General features: G+C 47.6%; 9 protein-coding genes across 9 annotated transcripts; 4 read left to right on the top strand and 5 right to left on the bottom strand.

Moving 5' to 3' along the window:
- Positions 1–216: 216 nt before the first annotated feature.
- On the top strand, positions 217–1,466 carry C8Q69DRAFT_510519 (putative hydrolase, carbon-nitrogen family; the record flags this gene model as incomplete). The annotated part of the gene is made up of 4 exons (XM_028633196.1): positions 217–261; positions 338–426; positions 564–982; positions 1,129–1,466. 4 exons carry the CDS (start codon positions 217–219, stop codon positions 1,464–1,466), a joined length of 891 nt encoding a protein of 296 aa, XP_028481648.1.
- Positions 1,467–2,327: 861 nt separating this feature from the next.
- C8Q69DRAFT_488781 (vacuolar ATP synthase catalytic subunit A) lies at positions 2,328–7,847 on the bottom strand (the record flags this gene model as incomplete). The annotated part of the gene is made up of 12 exons (XM_028632072.1): positions 2,328–2,496; positions 2,551–2,635; positions 2,692–2,956; positions 3,010–3,651; positions 3,713–4,387; positions 4,791–4,923; positions 5,003–5,015; positions 5,368–5,503; positions 5,537–6,487; positions 6,551–7,218; positions 7,295–7,379; positions 7,443–7,847. 12 exons carry the CDS (start codon positions 7,845–7,847, stop codon positions 2,328–2,330), a joined length of 4,227 nt encoding a protein of 1,408 aa, XP_028481647.1.
- Positions 7,848–9,987: 2,140 nt separating this feature from the next.
- C8Q69DRAFT_515369 (hypothetical protein) lies at positions 9,988–12,875 on the bottom strand (the record flags this gene model as incomplete). Its single annotated transcript, XM_028633364.1, has 12 exons — positions 9,988–10,431; positions 10,501–10,673; positions 10,742–10,910; positions 10,986–11,335; positions 11,383–11,500; positions 11,556–11,673; positions 11,731–11,861; positions 11,910–12,010; positions 12,064–12,191; positions 12,251–12,345; positions 12,402–12,654; positions 12,706–12,875. The coding sequence occupies 12 exons, from the start codon at positions 12,873–12,875 to the stop codon at positions 9,988–9,990; spliced, it is 2,250 nt and encodes a 749-aa protein (XP_028481646.1).
- Positions 12,876–14,354: 1,479 nt separating this feature from the next.
- Positions 14,355–15,336, bottom strand: C8Q69DRAFT_501711 (hypothetical protein; the record flags this gene model as incomplete). The annotated part of the gene is made up of 5 exons (XM_028632372.1): positions 14,355–14,616; positions 14,668–14,700; positions 14,777–15,047; positions 15,103–15,189; positions 15,252–15,336. 5 exons carry the CDS (start codon positions 15,334–15,336, stop codon positions 14,592–14,594), a joined length of 501 nt encoding a protein of 166 aa, XP_028481645.1. The 3' UTR covers positions 14,355–14,591.
- A 1,415-nt stretch (positions 15,337–16,751) lies between these two features.
- C8Q69DRAFT_480904 (hypothetical protein) lies at positions 16,752–17,599 on the top strand. Its single transcript, XM_028631554.1, has 2 exons — positions 16,752–16,919; positions 16,972–17,599. The coding sequence occupies exons 1-2, from the start codon at positions 16,898–16,900 to the stop codon at positions 17,136–17,138; spliced, it is 189 nt and encodes a 62-aa protein (XP_028481644.1). The 5' UTR covers positions 16,752–16,897; the 3' UTR covers positions 17,139–17,599.
- A 229-nt stretch (positions 17,600–17,828) lies between these two features.
- C8Q69DRAFT_488780 (auxin efflux carrier superfamily) lies at positions 17,829–19,301 on the top strand (the record flags this gene model as incomplete). The annotated part of the gene is made up of 4 exons (XM_028632071.1): positions 17,829–18,063; positions 18,122–18,920; positions 18,985–19,165; positions 19,215–19,301. The coding sequence occupies 4 exons, from the start codon at positions 17,829–17,831 to the stop codon at positions 19,299–19,301; spliced, it is 1,302 nt and encodes a 433-aa protein (XP_028481643.1).
- Positions 19,302–21,655: 2,354 nt separating this feature from the next.
- C8Q69DRAFT_510514 (hypothetical protein) lies at positions 21,656–22,829 on the bottom strand (the record flags this gene model as incomplete). Its single annotated transcript, XM_028633195.1, has 3 exons — positions 21,656–21,949; positions 22,035–22,299; positions 22,381–22,829. 3 exons carry the CDS (start codon positions 22,827–22,829, stop codon positions 21,656–21,658), a joined length of 1,008 nt encoding a protein of 335 aa, XP_028481642.1.
- A 568-nt stretch (positions 22,830–23,397) lies between these two features.
- C8Q69DRAFT_531045 (Six-hairpin glycosidase-like protein) lies at positions 23,398–25,581 on the top strand (the record flags this gene model as incomplete). The annotated part of the gene is made up of 1 exon (XM_028633743.1): positions 23,398–25,581. The coding sequence occupies one exon, from the start codon at positions 23,398–23,400 to the stop codon at positions 25,579–25,581; it is 2,184 nt and encodes a 727-aa protein (XP_028481641.1).
- A 139-nt stretch (positions 25,582–25,720) lies between these two features.
- On the bottom strand, positions 25,721–27,244 carry C8Q69DRAFT_114383 (isoprenoid synthase domain-containing protein). Its single transcript, XM_028625145.1, has 2 exons — positions 26,852–27,244; positions 25,721–26,784 (listed from the first exon to the last, which is right to left on the bottom strand). The coding sequence occupies exons 1-2, from the start codon at positions 26,969–26,971 to the stop codon at positions 25,861–25,863; spliced, it is 1,044 nt and encodes a 347-aa protein (XP_028481640.1). The 5' UTR covers positions 26,972–27,244; the 3' UTR covers positions 25,721–25,860.
- Between the last annotated feature and the right edge of the window lie 112 nt (positions 27,245–27,356).

Genomic DNA, 27,356 nt, shown 5'->3' with positions numbered 1-27,356 from the left:
GGACGGTTAACGTAACGGTATTACCACTCCTCTTCCCCTCCTATCATCATCGCTTTCAATTCCATATGTATCAATTAGTCATATTCCTGATATCTCAGCCTTGATTAGACTACTCCAGTGACATTGCCTCGTCTCAGCGAACATTTTTTTTCTACTTTTTTGTATCCTTCACCCCGAGGAAGCGTTGAAATTTCGAAGATACACACTACCTGCGAAATGGCCCCGACTCACAAGGTGGCCGTCATTCAATGGCACATAAAGGTCCGTGCGGAATTGCCCGCATACTTCTCATCTTGCATGTTTTGCATACTTACAACTTAACTAACTCGCGGTGCAGGATCTTGCGCCTGAAGAGAACCATGTCAAAGCATGTAATTATATACGACAGGCCGCTGCTCAAGGTGCAGAACTGGCTGTGCTCCCAGAGTATGTTCACCATCTAGAATATTTAATCATGATCCTTCTTAGAATCAGGAGGGAGGACCTGCTTATATCTTTTATCTAACTGTTTCCATTTCTTCTACCGGCTGAAAGTAATTACACAAAGCTAATGTCTATAACAGATACCACCTCGTCGGCTGGGTCCCAGAAGATCCCCTCTACGTAACTCTAGCAAACGACTATCTCAAATATCTCGAATCCTACCAATCACTAGCCAAAGAGCTCAACATCTGCATCGTCCCCGGCACCCTGGTCGAGCGCCACATCGTCAAATCTGACAACAATGGTGAAGAAACCGCACGGCTGTACAACACGGCTCACTTCATCGGCAATGATGGCCAAATCCTAGGCTCGTACCGCAAGAAGAATATCTGGATCCCCGAACGAGACCATCTGAGCTCATCGGCTCATGATCCGCATGAAGTGATTGATACGCCGATTGGAAAAGTCGGCTTGTTGATCTGTTGGGATTTGGCGTTTCCGGAGGCTTTTAGAGAACTGATCGCTAAGGGTGCGGAGGTTATTATTGTGCCGACTTATTGTAAGTTTAATCCCATCTCCATTTTATTTTATTTTTTTATCACCCTCGTGTTTTCTATGAATATCGTCTCTCGAGAAAATACAATATTTCATCCCTTCTAAGAATTGGCTTCCAATCCACCCCTACTAACACAATACCTACTCAAGGGACGAAATACGACGCCCTCCCCGAGGCTCTAGCCCTGAACCCCGAAACAGAAGTCCTCTTCATCGACTCCACCCTCACTTCCCGCTGTTTCGAAAATACCTGCGCGATCATCTTCGCAAACGCCGCGGGCCCCGCGAATAAGTTCATGGGCACGTCACGCGTCTCTCTACCTTTCGTAGGCGCAGTGGGGAAGATGGGAAGTGAAGAGGGCGTTTCTGTAGTGGATATGGATTTGGGGATTTTGGATCTTGCGGAGAGTTGTTATAAGGTTAGGCAGGATATTAATAGTGAAGGGTGGCATTATGTGTATAGGCATAATAGCGCGGCGGGGTTGTGAGGAGAGTTTAAAGATGGAATATAAAATAGGTAGGGTGGCGATGGTCGTGAAGATGGTTATCATGTATGTATAGCATAGTATAGCTATACATGTACACTCATGAAACAACAATTCATAGACCCGAGAGTTATATCCTACAACTCTAGCACCGCAATTCGAAACAGCAAAGTGCGCCACAGTTCGACCGTGGTGGCTGTGCTCCACTTGTGCCGAATCTGCCACGTGTTCCATCAACTACCAATCGGCGTCCATATCAGTTACGGATATAGATAGTAGGGGAATCGAAGTTAAACACCCGATCGATGAACAACATTGGCCAATGGGCATGATCAGATCATAATAATATATGTACTCGTCTCATTGCATATGCTGTCAGAGGGCACCCTGCAACTACTAGGTACTTCCCGTCCCGCTAGATTTTATTTTGCCAAACCGAAAGCAATATACTATGAGCGCTATGCCGAGGACAGAAATACGGTCACAGATATACAGTAGGAACGAAGACAGAATCAAGAAAAAGGACACCATTAATCTTATCTAAAAAATCAGGCAAGGAGGATAGAAGGGCTAGGGTAAAGGTCAGAACGTAGTGGTCACAAAAAGAAGACATCGTCAGGCAGGCCAATAGAAACAGCTCATGATAAGGGAGACAGCAACAATCTTCATGTCTGAAATGGAAACATAACCATGCTAGCTCCTAGACAGACAGACCCAAAATGAAATTCATTCAACGGCCACCGATCAATCAAATAGGGGAACAATGGTCACGGACCCGCAGGTAAAGGCAAACTGGTATAACGGAACATGTGCATATCACTCTCCGGGCAGGCACCCGGAGACGCCAAGCTGAATACTTCCTGTCTACTGTACTTGACTGACGATTTCGCTGGCGCGCGACAGACTCTCCACCATCTGCTGGCACTCTTTCCGGCGGCGGATCGTGTAGTCGCTCTCCTTGAGCAGATCATCCAGTTCCTGGGTGCGGTACATGTTCTCAAGCAGCTCGCGCTGCATTTCTTCCTTACTGTACCTGTTGACAGAGTTAGAATACATCAGCACAGCGAGTGTATGATCAAATACGTACTGGACGAGGGTGTACATGATAGCCTTGGGGACCATGTCGATCATGGTCCGCTTGACAATGTTGAAGTAAGATTGGATCAGCAGCTCTGTTATGTGGTCAGCATCTGCTAGAATAATGTGCGCGGAATAGTAATATCCTTACTGATAACTTCAACTTCGCTGTTCTCTCGTTCGGAGAGAGTCCCGGATGCTCTCAGGGTTGGTGGCGGGGGTTCCATGGCAGCCATCTTCTTCTTATTCTTGGACGCGAAGAAGCTGCCGAAGAATCCGCCGTTGGTCTCGGTATCTCCCCTCATAGTGTCCAAGGATGGACTACCTGAACGGGGAGGTGGCAACGGCTTTCCTGTCTTGGGGTCCACTGGGGTAGGCTTCCCAGCATTCTGGCGCTCATTGACAATAGCCATAGCCTGTGGTAAAGTTAGTGCTGACCTTTACGACGTTCTCGAATGATATCACTCACCCTGTGGCCGTTAAGAAAATCAGGGTGACCAGTGTTGATGTAACACGCTTCCATGGCAATCAGATCTTTCACAAGCTTGTTGGTAGGTTCCATGGCCTTCTTGAAGAATTGAATCACCACAGTATGGAACTTCTCCTTGAGCATGGGGTACCTCCGGAAGAGTTGCTTGGTGAGCAGCTGACCCAGAATCCGAACCAGTTCGTCATAGACCAAAGAAACACATTTCAAACTGGGGTCCTCCAGTCGCTTGATTTGTTGTTTGACGATCAGTTCGAAAGCAGTGGTGCCAACGAACAGTGCAGGCGATGAACCAGAAGAGTTGTAAAGAATAGTCCTGATGTCGATGTCCTTGACCTGGTCAAACGGATCGACGGCCTTGATACCGTTCGAGTACAGTTCGTGGAAGACGAAACTGATACGGGCACCACCGGAAAGTTCAACGCTTGACAGCTCTTGGTTGTTTCCATCCAACACTGTCCGGTACTCGTTGCTAAATTCCGTGATGATGTTGAGGACGATGTTTGCAGCGTTACCAAGCATGGAATCTCCCAGTTGAGAAAGCTCAGAGGTATACTTCTGTAGAGAGGAGGAAATTCTAGCCTTGATATCAGGAAGCGTCTGTTTTATGTGCATCATGAGGATCTAGAAGGAATGGCTCGGTCAGTAATTTTGCAAGAGCTATCACAGAGTACATGGTACGAACCAAGTTGAGTTTTCTCGCGAGGTAAGGAGTTCCACAGTACGAGGCCTTGTTCCGGTAGGCCTTGTGGCTCTCAAAGAAATTCTTCTCGTGCTCGAGCGCATAGGAGATGGCGCGCTTGTTCTCAATATCACGCTGACCACGGTTGACCACCGGAACGTAACCAAGTCGCAGAGGGATGATCCTGCCCGCAAGGATATCCACGACGTCCGTACCCTCGTCCATCAGATCAACCTTTGTCAAGACACCGATCGTGCGCTGACCCTCGGGATCGACTTCGCGCGCCAGCTTCAATCCGTCCGAGTTGGCCAAGTCCTGGTTCGCAGCAGTAACGGCGAGGATGATCGCGTTTGGCTTGCTGATCTGCTTCAACACCATATCCTTAATCTGCTTTTCGATATCCTTTGGCTGGTCGCCAACTGGAACCTTTGTGAGACCTGGCAGATCGACCAGGGTGAGGGTCAGGACGTTCGGAGAATAGATGCGCAGGTTGATCGGAGCGGGTGAGATGCCTGCATTGCGGCCAACTTTGGCTTCTGTCTCGCGCACAATCTCGTCTCTGATCTTGTTGAAGTCGTAGAATTTCTGGCCCGGGAGATGTAGGAACTCGCCATACTCGTCCAGGTTTGCTTCAGCGTCCGTAGAGTCTTTGAGGGTGTCGTCCTTCACTCCGTTAAGCTGCTTTCCCGCGGGCTTGTTGATCAACTGAAGAATAAGAGGTCGTCGAGTCACGATTCCTGAACCTCGAGGGAGACTGACGCCGCGCAACGGCGGTTGTTAGCGATGACGCGGACACAGGAAGGGTGGTGCGACAGGATCATGCAGATACTCACAAGTCTCTCCCTACAATGTTTTCCAACACGGAACTCTTTCCACTCGATTGCGATCCCACGACGGCTATCTGTGGCAAGTCGATCGGGTTTTGGACCTGGAGGAGGGGTCAGTCTGGCAATCTGAGGACAACAAACAAGACAGCGTAACGTACGCCCACAGTCGTGAAGACATCCTGTAGCTTGTTAACAAGGTTGATAAGGTTGGGATCATTAACGTTTATCCTGAGGCAGACTATCGTTAGCTATACACTGTGGGGAGAGCTGGCTGAAGGGGAACGGGGTTGCGCACGAGGTCGGCGTTGCCATGGCTGGCAAAGTCCACGGACACGAATCCGCTCAACAAGGAGATAATTGAAGAAAGCACCGTAGTATACCCTGCCGCTGCAGCGGAGAGGTCTAAAGTCTTTGAGCAGGGAAACGGTCGTAGTGAGGGAAGAAACGGTGGTGATGTATGGTATACAGCAGGTATGTTGCTAGTCAAGCGGCGAAGTGTGAGTTCGCTTCCGCTCCGATAAGTAGGGAAGTCCTGAGGCTGCCGCGAGCTTAATCCCTGGTCCGCCCCCGAGATATAAACGAACTCTAGAACAGCGAAAGCAGCGTCCAGTCAGATCTCGCTCTCAGACAGTAGTTTAACGGCTCTTTGGGTCTTCTTCTTCTTCTACTCCCTTCTTCTCCTCCTCTGCCCCCTTTTTCTTATCCCCCGCTTGCACATGGACTGTGCCACGGGATGCCGTCGCTTGGCCACCGGAGGCGAAATACTGCTGCCTGACCTGCTACGAGTACACAACAAACACGTGGAACGGCACAATGCAATGATATCTATACTGTTTAATCGACGTGATTTCAAACCAAAGACATGATATATAGCTACGATGGAACTTGGTATGCTACAGCTTCTGGAACCCAACGTCTCCTCCAACAAGCGGCACGACCGCCTTACAAGTCGGACACCGATGCGAATCTCTCCGACATATCCTGCAGGAGTTTCTCGTACTGCGAAAGAATCAGCAATAAATTCCACATAAAAGAGCAGAGACGAATCTCTCACCTTCGCTGTCACGGCCTTCTCGTCGTCTGGGACCTCGAACTTCATACTGCGCAGCGCCGTCTGAATGTCCGCCGTAGCCTCTCTGACCTTGGCCCAACTCTGACCCTGCGCGATTGCCTTCTGAGCCTCATCATGGAAGCCCATGAAGGCCTTCATCATGTATTCAGTCTTCCATAAAGGACAGAACTGGTCGTAGTCACTGTAACCGTTCTGTTGGAGGAAGTCGTCCTTTAGGAGGGCAGCTACATCCAGTGTGATCTTGTCGGAATCACCAAGTGCGGATTTACCAACCAGCTGCACGACCTGATCAAGATCCTCAGAGGTCGACAGAATCTCCTTTATGTGGTCTCGAAGGCGAGGGAATTCGGGGTGCTCCTTCTCGTAGTATTTGTCGAGGATGTTGGTGTACTTGCTGTATGACACCGACGTGTTGACTGAAGGGAAGTGCTTTCGCTGAGCCAACTTCTTGTCCAAACCCCAGAACACCTGCACGATACCAAGGGTACTGCTGGTAACTGGATCTGAGAAATCACCACCAGGGGGACTGACGGCACCGACAATACTGACACTGCCCTGTCTCTCTGGGCTACCGAGTGCGGTACTCTTTCCGGCACGCTCATAGAACGAGGCGAGCTTAGCTCCCAGGTACGCGGGGAAACCCTGATCAGCAGGCATCTCTCCCAGACGACCCGAAATCTCACGCAGAGCCTCGGCCCAACGAGAACTGGAATCCGCCATCATCGCAACGTTCTTTCCCTGGTCACGGAAGTACTCAGCGACGGTAATACCGGTGTAGATAGAGGCTTCACGAGCGGCGACAGGCATGTTCGAGGTGTTCGCAATCAGACAAGTACGCTTCATGATGGGCTCTCTGCGGCCGCCAACATCGATCGACAGCTATTAAGTATTTAATTCGTTAGCAATAGCAACCTGCGCAGCGATGTCGAGTATTCCACCCACCTCTGGGAAATCCATAAGCACTTCAGCCATCTCGTTACCACGCTCACCACAACCGACGTAGACGATGATATCACTGTTGGAGAATTTGGAGACACTCTGGGAAATGACGGTCTTGCCGCATCCAAAGGCACCAGGGATACAGACGGTACCACCCTGGACACTGGGGAAGAGAGCATCCAGCACTCTCTGTCCGACGATGAAGGGCGAATCGGCCGTCAGCTTCTCATTGACTGGTCTGGGCACACGGACGGGCCAGCTGTGCATCATGCTGTACTCGGTCTTCTTGCCGTCAAACTCAACCTCCAACAGCTTCTCATCGACAGTGTAGCTTCCAGCCTCAGCTATCCGAGTGATAGTACCACGCGCGCGGGGCGGCAGCAGGATCTTGTGGTCATCCAACAAGCTGTTCTCGAAAACGCTACCCCAGATGTCACCTCCGGTGATGTGGTCGCCCACTTTGAGGCTACCGGGCTTGAAGTCCCATTTCTTTTCGCGATCCAGAGCAGGCACAGCGATACCGCGGGGAATGTAGATACTGTCGGACTTGGACGAGATGGCCTTGAGGGGTCGCTGGATACCGTCATAGATAGTCTCCATCAAACCAGGGCCCAGCTCGACGGACAAGGGCTTTCCTGTTCTCACGACGGGGTCTCCGACAGTAACACCGGCTGCAATTTGGAAGAAGGGTTCCCATGTCAGCTTCATGCAACCAGCAGAGACAGCTCAAGCCAGTCTGTTTTGTACCTGTTTCCTCGTAGACCTGGATGGTCGCCTTGTCTCCCTCGATCCTGATAACCTCTCCGACGAGCTGATCATGGCCAACACGGCACTGGAAAGAACCCTCTGGTTAGTATCCATGACCGAGATTGTCGAGGGGGTGACAGCAGCGTACCAGTTCGTACATGGCGCATCCAATCATGTTCTCTGCCACGACGACAGGACCGGCGACCGAGAAGATGGAGCCATATTCATCCTCAGAGGCTTCAAGGCGCTTTCTCTCCTTGGTAGAAGGCGCCATCTTGCGTATGCTCCAGGCGTCGCTGACCGGGTATGTAGGTGGTGGAGGGGGCTGCTCGATACTACTGCTCGAGCTGTTGTTGGAGGTGGGCGAGTCGGGGAGCGGTGGCAGGTCGTCTAGTCTGGGCGGCGGAGGCGGAGGAGCTTCCTGTGACGACGAACTCGATCCGGCCTCAGCAGCAGCAGCAATGCCGGACGACGGGTCAACAACACCACCGCTGGCGATCAGATCCAGCAGAGAAGGGCGTGCCTTGAGTCGAATGGTCCTCAAGCCCAACATACACTTTCCATTGAGCGCTGGCCAAAGTGTCTGTGGTCTCGAGTTACCTGCTGAAGTTGGGTGTGGTTTACTCCAGCTCCGCCCAGAACGCCGAACCACGGCCTAAGATAAGTAATAGTCGGAGCTCCACGCGGCTCATTCTACTGAGGAGGGATCAACTGATCCCTGTTCTGCTTATTCACTCTTCAGTTGTCTTGGTGTTGTGATCTGTGCGGTTCCTGAAACCATCCAATTATGCCTACAGGTGTGGTAAATAAAGATGTCCTGCGCTCATGGGGATCTCGATCAAAATTATCATCCATCAAGCCCCCAAAGTGGATCCATGGGTGAGGACTTACATACTTTACGCTGCTAACTAACTAGTAAACTGGTTAATTATTAATGCTGATCTGAAGTGACACCGCGAGTATAGGTTTCCTGATAACAACCATATCATATGGGAGCATGTGTAAATCTATCAAAAGCCGTTCTTTGCCGAGCTCAAATTGCAGCAAACATTGGTTTTCCCATTGACATAATTTCAGAATGAAAAACAATTACAGCAGAGAAACCAAGGTAGTTATTGACTTACACGAGCGCTGTAAGTAGGAGACCAGACTAATGAACTAACTAGACTCTCTGTTCTCTTAGCCAATCAAGTTGAGCCTGGCATAGTCTGCATCACTTATCTATGAGCATCTCAGAGTTGTGTTTCGAGATGATCCTAGTCTCTGAATGACATTTCAGAACCCAATGAAGAAGGTTTTGGCCGGTGATTGAAATATGCTGGAGACTTTGATCTTGTTTGCCTCGAAAACAATATTTGTCTTTCGAATCCGTACTTCACGACGCCTTTGGCAGAGAGACTGATAGAGTTGTCCACCTCGTCCCATCAACTATCAGTCCTTGTGTATATTTTCAGAAGGTAATAACGGATCTTAGACCGGTGTAGCTAAACAGGCAATTGAAGAAAAGCGCGTTTTTCCTAGCAGTCTTTGGGTATCGTTCTATCTCATAAATCTATGCGTTGAGAACTTCTGGATACACCACAACAACGCCCAACACATTCTTAAGCCTATTGATTAAGATATTATGGTTGTAGTGCAGGCTTCCTGTGTAGACACGTCCGCCTAAACGTCTTAAAGCGCTTGGTTCTGATTTTACTTATCCTTGATAGGGTCTGAAGCTGTAGCCCAACAACTTTCCTTTCTAAGCGCGCTGCACTTTCTGTTGGAATAGTCTCGTTGTATGGCTAAACACTGCCTCTGGGCAATCCCTGTTCTGGATCATAATTCTGCCACGCATGCGTTGCGGTGCAGGGAAGGCAGCGGTAGCGAATATTTCAACAAAGAAAACCTGACGTCAGATTCCGTTTGTTTTATCACCAGATTATATATCAGGTTGATTGATCAACTTGTCATAGCTAACTCCATTCTCTTGAACAAAACACAATACTACTTACTACACTACAATATCTGCAACTATGGGTCTTTTCTCGACTCTGCTGTTTCTTGTGAAACTCCTACCCTCCTTGCTCCTGAGAGTAGGCGGATTCGGTCCCTTGTGGCCCGTTGCAGGTATATTTACGACTAGTTCATATGTTTGCTAAAAGGAAACGGAACCAATCTAACTGCTTATCTGGCTTTAGGAACTCTCGCTGCCGCTTACCAGTCGTGGCGTTTTGGCGCATTTATACCTGCTGGGTCTACGTTCTCCGTCCTTCAATCCTTAGCAATGAAGTTGGCTTAAGAAGCCATGTTCCACTTGGGACCTCAGTGCCATGGGTATAGCCACAGATGATGGAAGTGTTAATTACGGTGAAGGAGGACTCGGGCTTTTTAGATCAGGTTCATCGCCAATCTACATTACATATGTCTTCCATGCCATGGGGTGCTGGAATGAGAAAATGGCGTCGCGAGCAGACATACTTCTTGAACTTTTCTTATTATCACGATGTACCTAATTCCACGATCCAGTAGGTGTGAGCAGCTACCTGTTTGCCATTATGCTTGCTGCACTTATAACCTTTCCCATGGAGTCAGAGAGATTGAATGATCGCTCCTTGTACTCTTTCCTTCTCAATGTGGTAATTGCTAGATACTTAGGTACTCGGGTGGTATAATCTCCTGAGGTGGGCTGAGCTCGCCCTTGAAAGCAGGAGTCACAGCTGCGCCGCCGGTTTCTTCTTTTGAGTCGTTAGATACGGTACAAAGTCTATTTTCGAGTTCAAGTGATACGGCTGGTATCGCAGAGTGAAGACCAACGGTTCCGTAGACACAATATCTGTATCCTTCCGGAACAGGCTACCGTCCTTCGCCCCCCGATCAACCACCACGGCTCCCTCTTCTCCCTCTGCACCTCGTACCTCGCCAAGCAACACACTGCCTGCGTACACGTCGATTACGACTTCGGTCCCCTGGGGAAGACCGTCCTCTGTCTGAGAATTGACAGCTCTGAAATGGAATGTGACAGGCGTCTCAATCTTCTTTGTAGGGATTTCTTGCAGTTGCGTTCTCCTGTATGGGAAATACGCCTGCCTAGGAACGCAGCCCGTGTAGTTGTCAATGTCAGCGTTCCAAGCGGTGTACGCATAATCCGCCATAACCTGATAGTGTGTGCTCAGCAAAGTCTCCAAAATCGGCTCACAGACCAAAGACACAGGAGGTCGGCTTACCCTAGCGCGTTGCTTGACATCGTTTATCATGGTCCCATGCAGCGAAAATACTTGTGCATTTCCATCTTTCGACTTACTCAAAGATACTGTCTTCCTTGGCCCTCTCTCTGTGACGTGTGGATATGCGTCAGGCGTAAACCCTCTCTTATTGAAGTCTTTAAGCAAGATGGGCGCTGGTCTCGTGAGTCAGCTTAGATCCGCTGGTCTAATGTGTGTATACGGGTGCATGGGGAGCGCTTACGCAGAGGATCCTCCTCTGTGTTGAATCCGAGATACTTTCCACTCGGCTTGTGCAAGAAGCAGATATCGACCTTGGAATTGACTGGCTTCCCTTCAAACCTCTTAAGCTTCTCACCAACATCCTTCTCAACATCACAGATCATGTCAGTAATAGACACAAGGTTATCTTGCTGGTCATTATTAGCAAACATATTCCGCAAAGCACCCTTAATGTTCTCACCTTCACCACGCGCTAGTTATAATACGATGAAACAGTCTTGCACCATGCGGGGGGACTGCGTCTCATTGTCAGCATATGTTGGATCGCGGAAACTGGAAGCTGGGCAGTACTTATTGCAGAGGAGAGTGTCACCTCCTTTGGCATCCCACGTCATCTGGCTATCAAACGCAGCGGAAGATGTCTCGTTTCTTTTATTAGTATCACTCCCATAGCCACCTTTGAGGGTCGCCTGAACACCGGGCCCGGCGAAGGATATACCGGCCGAGATTTTCAACCTCTTTGTCTTTTCTCCGATGTTGCTGCCCGTCACGGCAGCAGACTCTTGCGTGGAGTGCAGTCGGCCTCCAAGCTGGACCTTGGTGGAAAAGAAGGAACCTAGATCATTAAATACCAATCAAAAAGCGGAGCTGTATCACACGAACCAAATTTCCTCTTAAAGCTTCCAGCGTCCTCTCTCGAATTGATCTTCCTGAGATGTTCCCTGCATTCTTCGGTAAGCTCGAGACTGTCTTTGTCGAGGCTAACAATGACACGCGGAAACTAGACTTCTGCATTAGCTTGAGTCTTAGAAGGGGAAGCCTGGTTGAACACCGACGTTGTATGTAACGACCATATGGTTGGTCTCCGTCTGGTTTCTTTGCTGGCTGCGTTCGCTGGTTTCGTATTCGTGCCCTCCAGAGACGCCTAAACTATATCCGTAGGCACCCCCTCCGCTACTTTTCTTAGCAATGGCCCATAACAACTAAAACAATAAGAAAGCAGCAACGTACATAGCAACTTCGGATGAACTCTTGGACAAGGAGCTGGAAGCTATAGCCGACGCCACGGAGGATTTATGCTCGGAGACGTCGACGTAGGAGTCGTCCGTGACAATGAACCGAGGTATCCGGAGCATTTCTGTCTGTGGACTTGGTCAGTAATGTCAACTCATCTGGCTCATTCGACGTACTGTCTCTGTAGCCGACATTGTCCCAGCATTCTCGACGGGTTCATTCTTGTTGTCTTTATCATCGAAATAATACTCGATGGCGCGCTGCTTGAGTCGGAAGGCTGATCGCGTAAGCTCTTCTTTCCATACAATTGCGTAAGCTGAACACTCTTACTAGGATAAATGGCCCGTTCTACGCTCGCCGGAGACTCGATTGTTGCTCTCCAGATAGTGTTGCCATGTAGAAGAGCGTTTGTCTCGGTCACAGCATGCCACTGCTCCTCAGACATATCAACTGGGTGACTGGTGCAAAGTCAGTGATTCTCGGGTGACTATTGAAGGAAATGGGAGTCGGGGCTCACATGATGTTTCCGTTTCCAACCTCGGCCATAAAGTCTCGATGACTATAGGATCCCTTGAGTGATTCACGCGCGTTATCAGGCAGGAGTTCGGCTTTCTGTGATGATGTGAGCTCTCGATTTCAATGTCTCAATCTATTAATGCTGGGTGTACCTTTAATTCAAAATCAAACTTCTGCTTGAGAAACTCCTTTGTGCCTTCATCCATCTCGGTGAAGCGTTTACGCGACCGGAGATAGATCCTGATATTTTCTTTCCCATTCTTGGGATGTTCCAAGACATCTAGCTGCTGATCTTTGTTAACACCGGGCTCCTTGTCCTTGTTAGCGACCAGGTCAATATAGTCCGAGAAAGAAAGTGTATCTTTGAGCTCAGCACAAGAAGTGGTGCAGAATTTACATGTCTTCCTGCAAATATTTAAGACGTATTCATTGCTTACTATTGGTGGGAGAACTTACTCGCGAAGAGTCAGGGCCTTGTTCGTCCGCAAATGGTCGCGGACCTCGGACAAGGTTTTCTCCTTCTCGATTTCCGGCACTGAGACGATTTTCTCGAGTTCAGCAGCCTTTGTGGCTTGATCCACAAAGTAGATGTCGAGGAGCAACTTCTTGGCTTCCGGGGTTGTCATTTTGGCGTTGTAGTAGTAGGTATTGAGTGTGGACTGCAGCTTCAGGAAAGATGGAAGTGATGATGGGGAACACGATGAAGAGAGAGCTCCAAGGCATATATATACCCAAAATAAGGTCCCAAAAGTACCATTACTCCCATGACAAGAGTCCAATCACTCTTTCACGATCTATAGGTGGCTGCGTGGCCGCTCAACTGAACAGTCCATCAGGATTGAGAAGTCGGCGTAGGATATTCCACCGGACAGGGCCAATCGATCCTAAACCAACGAGGTTCAGCAATGTGCCTGTTACAGAATTTAACCTTATCACAATCTTGCATTCTACCTTGACTAGCGTTTGATTGATTCCTTAACGGGAACATGAATAGGCTCTATACAACATTGGTGGCGTTAAGCGTTTCTGTGACAACCACGCAGGATCATCACATTCCTTGCCACTGTTTCCCCGAAGAAGCTTCGGAGATGCGATGTGGAGGGCGGCAGCTATCATCGCGTGCGAACGTGCCGTCTTTCAGCTCTGTGAAAGTGTGTCAGTGATGTAGATCACACACTGCATGTTAACTACCTGGTTTGTGGGGAGTCAAATTAGAAGGATTTGGAATCGATTCCCCGTGCTTCTGCGTCATCGACGAGTACAAATATCATAAACCTTGCCGATATACGTATTTCAGTAATTGACTGCCTATTACTCCGTATAATACATGCGAGAGAATGGGAACCTCCCGCAGCGATCTGCTTCAACTGCAGCACATCACCGTCATTATGTTTACCTGGTGGGTTATTGCAAATAGGGATCTGCAGGGCAACGAAGATGTAATTATACTCCGTATGGTGCACATTATATGATCCATCAATCTTGCCACTCACATCATCTTCCAAGTTCAGCTGGCGCAGAATTGGAAGAATAGATTTACAAGGAAGCGAATGCTACCCCTCTGCCGATCTGAGAAGATATATGCAGGTATTCTGAATTTCCGATCCAGCCAGCCACAACCCGATTTTGAACGCTTTAATCACTAGTTTAGTCACACCGTATTGCTGTAACTAACTATATGTAACTCTATACATTCTGCCTTATACAGGACCACGGTTGGCTGGAAGGCTGGCGGGTCCATCCGGCTATGGGTGAACTTTCCACTTCATTGGACGACTCAACGTACACTATATGTATATGGATGAATCCACATATTATCGTATAATCAATGTTCAATTGATATCCAAGCTGCTGGTTGCCTCGTGGCCTTTATCTTCAGCTGGACCCACATTGCGGTGAACTGCCCCACCGTTTGGCAACTAAATACTAGGGCTACGGGTATCTATGTATGTACTTAGTAGCATGCAGCCATATGCAACAGGCTATTGTTGGAGGTGAATAGGTAGTTCGTCTCCTACTTTTAACTCTCGCGGGTGCCAGCTGGGACCTTACTGATTTCAGCATTGAATGAGATTATGAGGGGGTTTTTTGCCCGAAATTTAAGTCATAAATGTATTTTGTCGGAGAAATGGAGCCATCCTTTACTATCACCCTCTTCCTTTGCTATTTCTCATACTTGTAGCAATTTGCTCAATAGCAACTGAATGTAAGCAGATGTTGTACCCGATCATGAGCGCCAGTACTAATAAAATTCGCAGTATTCGACTCGTCTCAAGCTATGACACCAGACCTCCTGGGTGTCCAAATGTAGCTGGAGAAGAGAGAGCTTCTGGAATTCACTTTTAAGGCAGAAATTCCCTTGTGCCACTTCAATGTAATCAAGTATAGGTACTGCATGCCCTGAAGTCCTTTCCATACCTTTCTGAAGGATGAACAACCATCCCACAAAGACTAAAGAAATGTAAGTGCCCATTTTACTACCATGTATCGAATTCAAAGATCTCTATGTCAGAGAATCGGTACTTACGTAGGTGATTTTATCGTCTGTGTTCTTTTTCCTTCTGTCTTTGTTGTTGTTGTGACCGCATAGATCGCCCGAAATGCGTCAGGTTTCCCGCCTTTATACGGTACCGTAGTGTGGTGATCAGGAACCGGATACTCAGATAACGCATTACCACAGCCATCTGGTAAGCCGGTGAGTACAGGCCCATGATTGTAAAATCTCTTTGGATAATATGCAGTCGACGTTTCTTTTGATATTCTGTTGTCAATGGTTTTGGTGACTGTCCAAACATAGCCTAGGTATTTAATCAGCTTCATTTTTTTTTAATCCTTCATTCTATATTTACTCACTTGCTGGATTTGAAGTAGGCAGAGAAAAGGCGTAGTTAATTCCGCTTGTAGCCCTGGATCCAGGTATCGTAGCAACCCTTTTGCCAGCTAGAAGCTATGAGAGGTCTTTTCCTATGTGACATGTAAGAGGAAAAAAGAATATGTCTTACAATTACAACGGAAACTCTCAAATGAGACTGCTGCCGCCGGCGCTGCTTCGGCTGGCATAGACTCGAGAATCATTTGTTGTGCCATTGTAGTCAAACCAGCAAATAAGGGAAGACAATAAAAGAGAAAGAACCTCATAATGGAAGTCTTGTGTGAGTTTGATTTTCCTTGGTAAGTTTGATGTGAAGCCGATAATCTGGGATCTTCTAAGTAGAAAATCTAGTAAATTGAATAATGTAAAAGTCGTGGATGGAAGCCAATTTTATATCAAGCCTAATACACTGTTCGAATTGCGGTAGTCTCTCTCTGACCCATCCGAGATCCCTGCCACCTGGGCAGCTCTATATCCATATTACATCACGATGTAACTACTATTTCTTTATACATGCTCTTAGAATTTCAAATACATCTTCTCAGGGCTCCACCTACAAGTCCCCCGAAGCCTTCCGAGAGGCACCGGCCGAGCCACTGTTAAAAGGTACCTAATCACAGCATTAAAAGACCACTGGCTTTCCCTATTGGCTATATTTACTTTATGTGATATTCGAATAGTTAAAGATACGCAGAGAATAGTTATAAATTAAAAAAGAAGCTTGGATTCAAATTAAGGACAGGCGAACAGTGCTAGGAAAGATGAACCGTATAGGATCCCACAGTATGCGTATATACCAATCCAAGCTAGGTAGAAGTATTCACTTACAAAAATGCCGCACAAGGTTTCTGAGCCAAGGAATTATTGAGAGGATGTACATACGATGGCTTAGCTGAAAGTGTGCCAGTGGAGTGCAAGATTCGATCTGCAAAGGTTAATACAAGTACTGATGCTAATGCCGCTGATCCCGATTCACAGACCCCAAATAATACATGTCATACCCACAGTTTAGCTATGCTCCAAAGAGCCTTACTATATATTAGGTAGTACAGGTACCATCTCCGGATAAGTTCAAGTTAGGCCTAGGTTTTCAGTGCCAGCTGAAAGTGAACCCCCAATAATATTATTGGTGTGAAGATCTTGTATGGATCCACGGATGCGAACAATGATTTGACATCAATAAGTTTGCGTAGAAAACCTGATTCTGCTCTGCTGCTCGATTATTCAAAGCGCGGCCTTGACATGTTCGTTCTGCTTCGTCACTTCCAACGAGAACGATCTTGGAATAAATATTCTGGTATCAAACTCATTCTTACTTCTTCAACATGTCTTGCTATCAGTCAATGCCCCTTATATTCTCAGAATACGCCCACCACTATAAAGCAGAGGAATGGTGGAAGCGCATTTAAGAGCATAGTAAAGACTATGAATGGCTACGCGTCATTAGATTGACTTGAGTCAAAGACCTTAATTCACCATGGGCTCATGAATATGTCCAATTCATTGTCGAAGATTTGTTGGTTATACATTATTTCTTGGGTAGGTAATCGCTAGATACTGTCCATACCCAGTTAGAGAACCCTATATAGTATATAGGGTCATTGGATCACGTGACACTAGTAAACAGGGCGGCCAAGAGTGTTCAACAATGCCCGACCGGAGCACCGCTTAAGAGGTATTGTTTCTCAGCATCTATCTGAACCCCAGAAGTCAACGAGTTACCTTTCCAAAAACCGAAATATCTCATTGTCCACTTGTTGTCAAACTGTGACAAATATGCCTGCAAGTGATTGTCTTCGTAAGTGCTCTTTCTAATTAGCCTCTACGGCAATAAACTCACATAGGAGCAGAGCCACCCCTCACCCCGGCGGAGCGAGCTATCGTCAAGAGCTATGGCGGCTGGACTTTTTTCCTGGCTAACTATGGATTGAAACCTTGGAATACGGACGACGCCAAAGAAGGAAAGCAGATATTAGAAGGCTTGGTTGCTACGCAGCAGGATGACGAAGAAGAATAGCCTTAACCAGGGTACCTCGGTTGCGTAAGTATCTGCTGGCTATCGGAGTGTTGAATTAAACTGACAATGATACATGGTAATAGGTTAATGGCTTTCACGATATGGTTACTAGAAACGTATGATGGGATATCCTCACAGTGGCAGAGGCTTATGGGCTGGGCTAGTACCTTTTAACTAAAGAATAAGTCCAATTATTTTCTTAAGACAAATTCACTACCGGAGCAGCAAATATCCAAAGAGGAGTAGTGCCTGTCTAAGGCAGGAAGTAAAGTGGATAGTTAGTAGTTAGTGTAAGTAGAGCGTTGGAGACCAGACACTAAGTAAACGGCCAAGTGCTGATCGAAGCTTAGACGGATGTAAGTACCTAGGTACCTACCTACATCTTAGCATCTCCAGTGGCGCTGGCTTGCTTCCAGATCTTGATATTTCTATACCCTTGAGTCGTTTGAGTCGTATCATGACAAGCAGTTGTGCTGATAAGTGTTCCAGTGACCAGGTTCTTGTTCCTGATCTTCGTGTGGTCCCTTGGCGTAATTATGATGACATGTCTGGGGATCTTTACCTGGAGCCAGGGAACATGAACCGACCGCCAAGATCTGAATCCTCCAGAGTTTTTCGAATAAAAAGTGCACTGCTGCTCATTTATGGCGGGCACAGAAAAACTGCACGCTTCAATTGCACCCGTCGATTATGACTTCCTCTGACGGTATCCTTGAGCCCTTTCTGGGCGCCTTACAGGCATGCGTTTCCGTTCTGTTTACTCTCTTTTGGGGACTTGTTGCAAGGAGGATGAAGTTACTGAAGGAGCAGTCGATCAAAGATCTGTCTGGACTAGGTGTGAGGGTCTTCCTGCCGGCTTTGATAGTTGTCAATCTGGGTTCTCAGCTGCATCTCGACACTGCACTCGATTATATCCCAGTATTAGGTAGGGAGGATCGGACTATACATGCTGTACAGAAACTACTAACACTACTCTATTACAGTTTGGTCGACTGCATACACCGTACTGTCCATTCTGATGTCTCATTTTATCACTAAACTATTGAGACTACCACCCTGGGTCACTCCGGCATGTGCCTTCAATAACACCACTTCTCTACCATTGTTTCTGATGCAGTCGCTAGAGAGTGCTGGAAGTCTAAAGCTGATTCTTCCGGACGGGAAATCAATGTCTGACGCAGTTGAACAGGCACAGAGTTATTTCCTGGTCTGTGCTGTCATCAGTAAGGTGATAGCTTATGCGACGGGCCCTAGGATGCTCCAAAATGGACGCGGTGGAGATGACCAGGACGAAGAAAATCAGCAGAACGGGGGACAAAACAATCAGGATACTGAGCCAAGCGAGGAGCAGTTGGATGAAGAGACCCCCTTGTTACCCGAATCCGTACACAAGGCCGGCCATAAGATGGTCTCCCCATTCAAGCACGGAGCAAACTACGTCTTCTCTCTCTTCCCCAGACGCGTCAAACAGGAACTAGTGTCCGTTGATTCTCCATTTGTGGACACGGCTATCCTCTGTGCTCTGACGGGTACCATTCTCGGGTTGGTGCCTCCCCTCCACAAGGCCTTTTTCGACCCATATGACGAAGGAGGAATCTTCAACGCTTGGTTGACAGCCAGTGTGAAGAATGTTGGGAAACTGTTCACAACATCGCAAGTGTTTGTCGTGGGAGCAAAGCTAGGTGTCAGCTTTGAAAGAATGAAGCGCAGCGAAGGCTCGGGGAAAGTCCCAAAGCGAGCGATCCTTACAATCTTCCTTATCCGTCTAGTTATCTGGCCAGCGTAAGTTAGACAGGATTATGCTTTGATTTTTTATTTCTACAATTACTGATGGCACTTTATACAGAATAAGCATTTCTCTCATCTATGCCCTTGCTCTCAAAACAGGCCTGGTGCGCAATAACCCAATCTTGTGGTTCACAATGATGCTTATGCCAGCTGGTCCTCCCGCGTTGATTATCTCAGGTCTGGCAGAATTTGCCAAGGTGTCGGAGGTTGAGAAGTTTGCGGTTGCCAAAGTCCTTGCGGTATGTAGAAAAATGCACACATCGATTAGATCATTGCTGACTTCTGCAGATAATGTACGGCCTGTCTCCATTTTTCTGTCTCACTATTACCGGTGCTTTGAAGGCCACTCAAGCGGTACTTGAACATAAGTCATGAGAAATACGAAATCGCGTCGCGACGAAAAGTACATTACAAACGGCGATATAGTTATTAGGCAACTGAACATTGAATTTGCCTAAGTTATACCAGTTCTTCTCATGCACTGCGGATGGCGTTCGGATGGTCGAGTAAACTTTATCTACATATATTCCTCCCATTTACCTGGATGCTTTACCTGGATTGCGCCTTTATTTGGAATTAAAACTTTCGCTACACTCTTTCAATATCGATAACTCAGTATACAGTAGTCGACGGCGATTCTAAGGCTTCCATCTCTCTCATTGAGCGCCGAAGTTTCAGACCTTGAACATATCAACCACCAATAAGATGGTCCCCGATATGTACGCGGTGTCCAAAGGGAACTCGTCCAGATATTGCGTAGATCATTGAGTGAATCGTTATGGACTATTATCTGCAAGTTGTCATCTGATATCTCTAACCAATGCCAGATGGTATGTAATATAGTTATATACTGTTCCCAACCCTCCCGATTCCTACCTCCGAAAGGATCTCTCTTGGGACCGAACTCCTCGTCATACCAACATCGCAAAACTTCATTTATCTAATATATTATATGTGGGAAACCTCTTTATTTTCTTGCATGACTCGCTGACCAAGATCAAAGTATGTGTCAAACTTAGGTTACGACAATTATATATGCCTGTAGGCATATTGTTGTAGGTCGAGATCCGCATCGTTGTCCCGAGAATCATCCGGAGCCCTGGCCGGAGGTATGTACATATGGCGAGTTCGCACAATCGTCGACGGACATGTCCAACATGTTCAGGGGTGCCAAATGGGAACTAGACATGGGATGGTGAGCCACGCTACTTGAATCATGACCATCTACGCTGCTGACTTGTAAGGGAGATCTGCAAGTGACGTTTATCCTTGAAATCGAATTCCGAATAGTATATGATTAATACACTACCCTTTTTTCACGATGTCTGGTGCAGCTCATGATCATGATGATTATATTAAACATTGTGTATAGTCGTCTTTTCCCCCTAGTTCCAGTCAAATGATTTGCTTTTCGCGCCACTGTAGTGTCCTGGTTACAGTATGGAATCGCGATAGTTCAAGGATGAGTCACTTGATCGCCAGACTTGGACTTCTTCACAGCATATGAAGTTTTCCCGAAAGTGTTACGTTTTTCAATTCCATCCGAGACAAGAGGCATTTAATAGATCCGAGCCTTTTTCGCCTGTGTCAGAAAATATATGCTGAGAACTCAGACTAAGACGTGATCGTTATAGCAAGGTATTCATCAAAGATATCTACTGTAAGATAATCTACTGCGACATGTCTAATTGGCCTTGATTTTCCAGACGACGTTTTCGTGGGCTATACACAGAGAAAGTGGAGTCCTCTAGTTATTATGTCCAATGCCTCCAATTTGTCTTTACTGACCCGATATATAGAAGTCAAACAACAGTGAGATCAGTTATCGGTCTGGCGTATTCCACTACTGAAAATACTAGGTAGATAATCGCAAAGCAGGCTCAATCATGGTTCCTTCTACTAAGGGGCTGCCACGGTCAGGTCCATTCGGCCATATCGACTCATTGCATCGCATTCCACAATTTAGTTCCTATAATCTGTGGAAACCATACGGCTCTCCTCTTACAGAAAGATTCTTGATCAGGTATCTAATCTTTGCCCTCTGCGTTGTTCATCGTTCCAGTACTAATAATAACGGCGTCGTCTGAGCATAATATTGAAAGGATTGGTGATAAACAATGGCGAGCCACACGAACTGCAAAAATAACATAATACAGAGTGTCCAGCATCTGTCTCAGTGTCCTCAGAAGTTCGTAGAATTTATTCTCCTTGGAGAATGCGGAGTTGCTAAGTACGACTTGTAAATTAGTATCTAATAAGCTCTTTTGCTGACGCCCGTCGCGGGAGTTAACAGGCGGGGAAAAGAGAGTAAAGCAAAACAGAGCGCAACACCATACCGTACAGACTTCCGATAGAAATTATTTGCCATGAAGATAGATCCAGTTGCACGGCAACAATTATCACAATGACAGAGAACCTTCTTCGTCAATGGTTGTCCGACGACTTCGTATTCGACTTTTCTGCAGAGGCAGCTTCCAGAAGTAATGCGAGAATCAGTCATGGTAGGCACAACCGATAATGCCATTGAGTCTTTTCTTATAACGATTCCTCCAGTTCGTAGTCACGTATCATATCATAGGAAGAAAGCTTATCTGAAACCACTTGATTGATGGCCAAAGTAAATCGTCGAGATCCAGAGGCAAACTCAAGGCGACTATCTGCGTACTTGTTTCTGTCGCAAGCACAACATAGGGTTTCTTCGTTGGTCCTGCCTTGCGGAACTTCTCTTATCAACATAGGACGTCGCCTTCTTTGGGGGGGATGTTTTCAATGTCGGATCCGGGCAACGGGGCAACATACTGGTGGGTCTGGGCTGCTGTGTCTTCTTCTTCGCTCCAGAACTCGTACTCTGGACCATCCTGAGGTTCAGAGACATAGTAGCGAAGAAAAAGCTCGGAGGGTGCGTCGGTCCTAGATAGAAAGCTGTAGATAGGCGAAACCAGAACTTTTAATATACCAGACTTGTCGAAATGGGCTTGCAGGAGACGGCCATGTCGCGGCCCAAAAAGAGATATAGCCAGTACCTATTGAGATTAGAATGGGTTAGCGCAGTTAAATATCAGACTTGGGCAAGATAGCAGGGCAAAAAGAAAGGTTAAATATACTTACTGGAAAAAGCGATGTTTTTTCAAATTCCTTCTGCTGCAGACGGTTTTCAATTGCTTGTGCAATAGGTCCTAATTCGCCAAGCAATAATTCATTATCTTTGGCTTCTGCTCCAGTGCAAATAAGGAGTATAATATGCGGGCGAAGTGTTTCTGGGTTATCGTCGTCGTCCTGCCACTCCCTCTGGGCATATGTATCCCAATGTAGAAAGTCTCCACGATGGCCATACATTAGTCTCTGTCCATTATCCCAGAACGAATTGTCATGTCTGCATTATCGAAATTATATATTAGAACCAAAATTTCATTGATAATATATTCGAAAACTTACTCGATTTAGGACTACTTACTTGATTTGGGACCATCCAGTGATTTCTTCAAGATATTCATCATCTCGCCCAATCTGCTTGCGCAAGTAGACGTAACAGACTTGCAAATAGTTGTAGGTTTGAAATGCTCTTTCCCTCATGATAATTGAAGGAGAAACATTTTTCATATTTGCAGGTTCATCATAGCTTGCGTCAAAGTCGATATAATAATCAATACCGCCCCCGTCGAGTTCAGACTCGGGAAAAGAATATTTTCTAAACTCCTCCAAGGTCATAGGTCTAAAGAGGCAGGCTTTAGAATTGAGGAAATTCCTGTCATAAGGATCAAAAGATCTAAGAGAAATGCCGAGGCTAGTAAGTTCGTCCTGTCCATAAGCTGCCTGGGCTTGGGAATCTAGTCTTTCGACCAAACCCGATAGTGCTTGGTTGTATTTGTCTCTTAGGAGAGCTCGTTCATAAATGGACGTCATAGTGGCACAAAAGAGAGACACAAGAACCTCACTTTGGTTGAGAGACGAAGGCTAAATCCCAGAGAAATGAATAGCGGAGTAGATATAGTCTCTTACGTCGGTAGTTGTTGGATGTTGGACCCTTCGGGTGTTCCTCTTGGCCGCTCTGTTCACTGGTGTCGCGTGACCTAGGCGAACCCATACTTATAAGTTATAAGTATGTACATATGTACCTAGGGTTCGCCCAGGCTCTAGTTCAATCAAGCAAGCTTTCTATATCTGCGATCAGGAGGGGAAACAAGTGCAGTGAACCGTCGGAAATCTATCATTGGTGGAAATTCAAATATAGTACTCCGTATATCGTCCGAACACTCTGACAGCACAATAAGTATATTTAGCCATGACGTCCCGCTTCAGCTTGGGGATTAGAGATGGTCGGTCCACGGAGAACATATATGTATATTGCATCCTTGTATAAAGTGTTGCTTATACATGAAGAGGGATGCGACGCTCTTACACGAGGTTAGGATTGAGGTTATCAGGCTGATTCTATAGTTGGAATAGGGCGCAAGCTTTCTATCCATTCACAATGCTTCAACTCAATCTCCCCCTCATCCTCCTACTATACACCTCCCTATCCCAAGGAACAATCGTCCGACAACCCATCATCACCCGTTTCAACCCAACCCGACGCACTGTATCATCCAACTACACAACTCCCATCCAGATCGGAAACGGAAATTTCGCTTTCGGAGCCGACATCACCGGTCTCCAGACCCTTCAACCTTTCAACACGCTGTCATCATGGGGTTGGCACAATACCTCACTGCCAAACAATACGACGCCTGCAAACTTCACGGGGCTCGATTGGTGGACGCACGGCAGGCTGGTGAATTATGACCAGCCGAATCCTGCAGAGCCGGAGATTTCGCAGTGGTTGATCGCGAATCCGCATAGGGTCAATCTGGGGAGGGTAGGGTTTGCTTTTTTCGAGGGAGATGTGGCAATCAACGTGTTGATGGAGAGAGATGTCTCTTCTGCAATGCAGGAATTGGATCTCTATTCTGGATCTGTCAGGTCTGTTTTTACGGTCAATGGGTCAGAGGTCGAAGTCACTACCGTGGTAGATCCACACACAGACACTTTGGCCGTCAAGACATCCTCGATGCTGCTGAATGAGGGCCGACTAGGGTTCTTTGTGGATTATCCATATGCGACGGACGTGAATAAATTCGAGGCTCCGTACGTTGGTGATTGGGATGCAGTCAACAAGCATAAGACCGATCTCGAGAATGAGAATGGAAATGGAGCGCATGGTGCTGCGAAGATTACGCACCAGATGGATAACACCGTCTATTACACCTATTTGAGATGGAATGAGAAGTCTCGAATGAGACCAGTGACGGGCACTCATCGGTATATACTCCAGCCGCAGACGCACAACAACAGCGTTGGCAACGAGGTTTTCGAATTAACAGTGACATTCTCACCGTCAGCCTCGTCTCCGTTAAATGCAAGTGTGGACACAATCCAATCCACAGCTGCGCACTGGTGGAAGGACTACTGGGAGACCGGAGCGTTCATCGATCTGACCGCAACTCAGAACGCCACCGCCATTGAACTTCAACGACGGATTATTCTGTCACAATATCTCCTTGCTGTCAATGAGGCAGGGGGAGATCCGCCACAGGAATCTGGCCTCGTGAACAATGGCTGGTATGGAAAGTTCCATATGGAAATGTACCTGTGGCACTCGGTGCATTGGCTAACATGGGGTAAATCGCATCTGCTTGAGAGAAGTATAGATGTATACAACCGATTTTTGCAATCCGCAATCCAGCGCGCAGCGAATCAAGGCTACGACGGAGCACGATGGGGAAAGATGACCGATCCTACAGGACGGTCGGCTCCAGGAGAAATAAATTCGCTGTTAATATGGCAGCAGCCGCATGTGTTTTATTTCGCTGAGACAGAGTATCAGCACCAGCGACCATCGCAGCGCGAAGCCGTTCTGCTGAAATGGGATCATATCTTAACGGAGTCTGCAGACTTCATGGCCTCATTTGCGTTCTGGAACGAATCAACCCAAGTCTATGACCTAGGTCCGCCCATGTACCCAGCGTCAGAAAATACTCCTCCAAACAGCACGACAAACCCTACGTTTGAACTCGCATACTGGCGATTCGGCCTGGATACAGCCATCACTTGGAAACAGCGCTTGAATGAGACCGTTCCAGAGACATGGAATACTGTCGCAGCACATCTCGCACCGCTTCCCACCACCAAGTCCCCAACGGGAGAGGAAACCTACACTCTCTACGAAGGAATCTCTAACATGTGGAGGGACCCCCAGACCGTGATGGATCATCCAGCCTTGACAGCTATCTACGGCCTGCTTCCCGCACCGTCCTGCGCACCAGACATTCTGAACCGCACCATTCTCACTGCCACTGCGGTCGAGGTTGCCCGTGCTTGGAATTTCACTGATTGTTGGGGTTGGGACTTTCCCATGCTTGCCATGAATTCAGTGCGTTTAGGCGATGTAGATGCGGCCGTGAGGTATCTGGTTGACGAGTACTTCCAGTTTGACGACGTCGGCATGCCCATAGGATCAGAGGGAAAGGCACCCACGCCGTATTTTCCCGGAAGTGGAGGGTTATTGCAGGCTGTGGCAATGATGGCTGGCGGGTGGGGAGAAGAAGACAAAGAATTTGTGCCGGCTTTTCCAAGAGATTGGATGGCCAGGGTAGACAATTTTGAGCGAGTCCTATGAATAAAGATATTGGTGTACGCAACCGGGTAAAAGGATGCGAGTAAAATATTAAAATATGGATTCTGTGATGAATTTCCGCGGCACTTTTCTATGCATATGCCGTTTCCTGCGTCATGCTATTTTCACGCCTGGACGAACAACAACTGTATGGGGAATATCTCACAGAGAATGGAATGCTTTGCCGGCAGGGATATCTTTCTGAAAAGTGAAATATCAAACATAGAAGATAAATTGATGCCAGGCAGAATGTATAATTTAGCAAGCATTGACAGCAACCGCTTACTTGCTGCGCTTGTAGATCTTGGCGAGGAATGCCTCAAAAACTTCCTTCTTGAGGCCTTGAGTCTCGTCCACGGCGGCGATCTTGGCCCGCAGGTCGCCAACAGTCTTCTCCTCATAGTCCTTGTACACCTGCTCCAGCTGCAGCTCATTGAAGATGGTCTTGACTTTGGCTTCGAGCTCACGGTCCTTGCGACCGTAGGCGGCGTCGAGCGTCTTGCGCTGCTCGGGTGTGGCTCTCTGCAGTGCCTGATTGATCAGCCACGAGCACTTGTTATCCTGAATATCAGTACCGATCTTTCCAATGACTGCTGGGTCACCGAAGGCATCCAGGTAGTCGTCCTGGATCTGGAAATACTGGCCAAGAGGGATGAGGATATCGTGAGCCTGGCGGAGGTTCTCCTCCGTCGCAAGTTGGAGGTAGTGCAAAGCCAGGGCCACGGGAAGGTAGAAGCTGTAATAAGCAGTCTTGTAGGTCACGATGAACATGTACTTCTCCATGGAGAAGTTGTCCAGGTTGACATTGTCCTCTGGGGCGGTGATCAGGTCGCACAGCTGACCCAGCTCGGTCTGCCAGGTGGTCTCATGGAAGAGCTCCACAAGATCGACGTACGCGGGGTGCGAACGGAAATGTTTCTTGAGAATGATGTAGATACCGGATTCCAGCATGAAAGCGTCGTTGATTGCGATCATGCCCACGCCCTCCTGGCGGTACCAACAGGGCTGGCCACGTCGAGTGATGGAGCTGTCCATGATGTCGTCACTAACGAGGAAGAAGGCCTGCAGAAGCTCCGTGAGCCAGCCCAGCATGCTGAGGTGCTTGAACTGCTCGTCTGTCAGGGGCTTCTTGAGAAGAGCCAGGCCGGTATCCGGAACGGAGAGACCACGGTTCAGCTTGCCGCCAGGAGTGTTGACATTGAGGGACTGCGCAATTAAGATATCTCGTTAGCATAAACAGTTGACATAGAAAGCAACTGAACTACTAGCTAACCTTCTCAAACCACTGGAGAGCGTTCTCCGGCACATTGTACTTCTTCGCAGCCTCCTTGAGGTCCTCCACCAACGAGGGGAAGACCGCCTCGAAGTCCGCACGCTTGACGGTAGTCGCCATATTTGAGAAGCACAGTCGAACCGGGCTGGGAAGAATGGAAAAGAGAAGTAAACCTCCGTTGATGACGGTTAATGACGGACAGAAAAGGGGGCGAGGCAGCACAATTCTAAGTAAGATTCTCTAGTTACACCAAGTCGATAACCCCGCGTCGAGTGTTTGCTTTGTTTGCCCGCGGATTTGGTTCGCGCTTCACAGTATCTAGGTGAGCAGTTACTGCGAAGCCGACGGTCTCTTGACGCTTCTCCATTTATTGTTCTAAAAGTGCTTCCGGGGCTCAATTGACTGTGGATAATTGATATGGCTGGTATGTCGACTGACGCTCACCCCGTGACTGCTTTCTAAGTATTCTGCTGTCGCGTCCAACTGCATGGCTCCGGAGACACGC

The sequence above is a fragment of the Paecilomyces variotii genome (assembly GCF_004022145.1).
Source record: "Paecilomyces variotii strain CBS 101075 chromosome Unknown C8Q69scaffold_15, whole genome shotgun sequence".
Taxonomy (NCBI): domain Eukaryota; kingdom Fungi; phylum Ascomycota; class Eurotiomycetes; order Eurotiales; family Thermoascaceae; genus Paecilomyces; species Paecilomyces variotii.
This window is presented reverse-complemented; position numbering and strand designations above follow the sequence as displayed.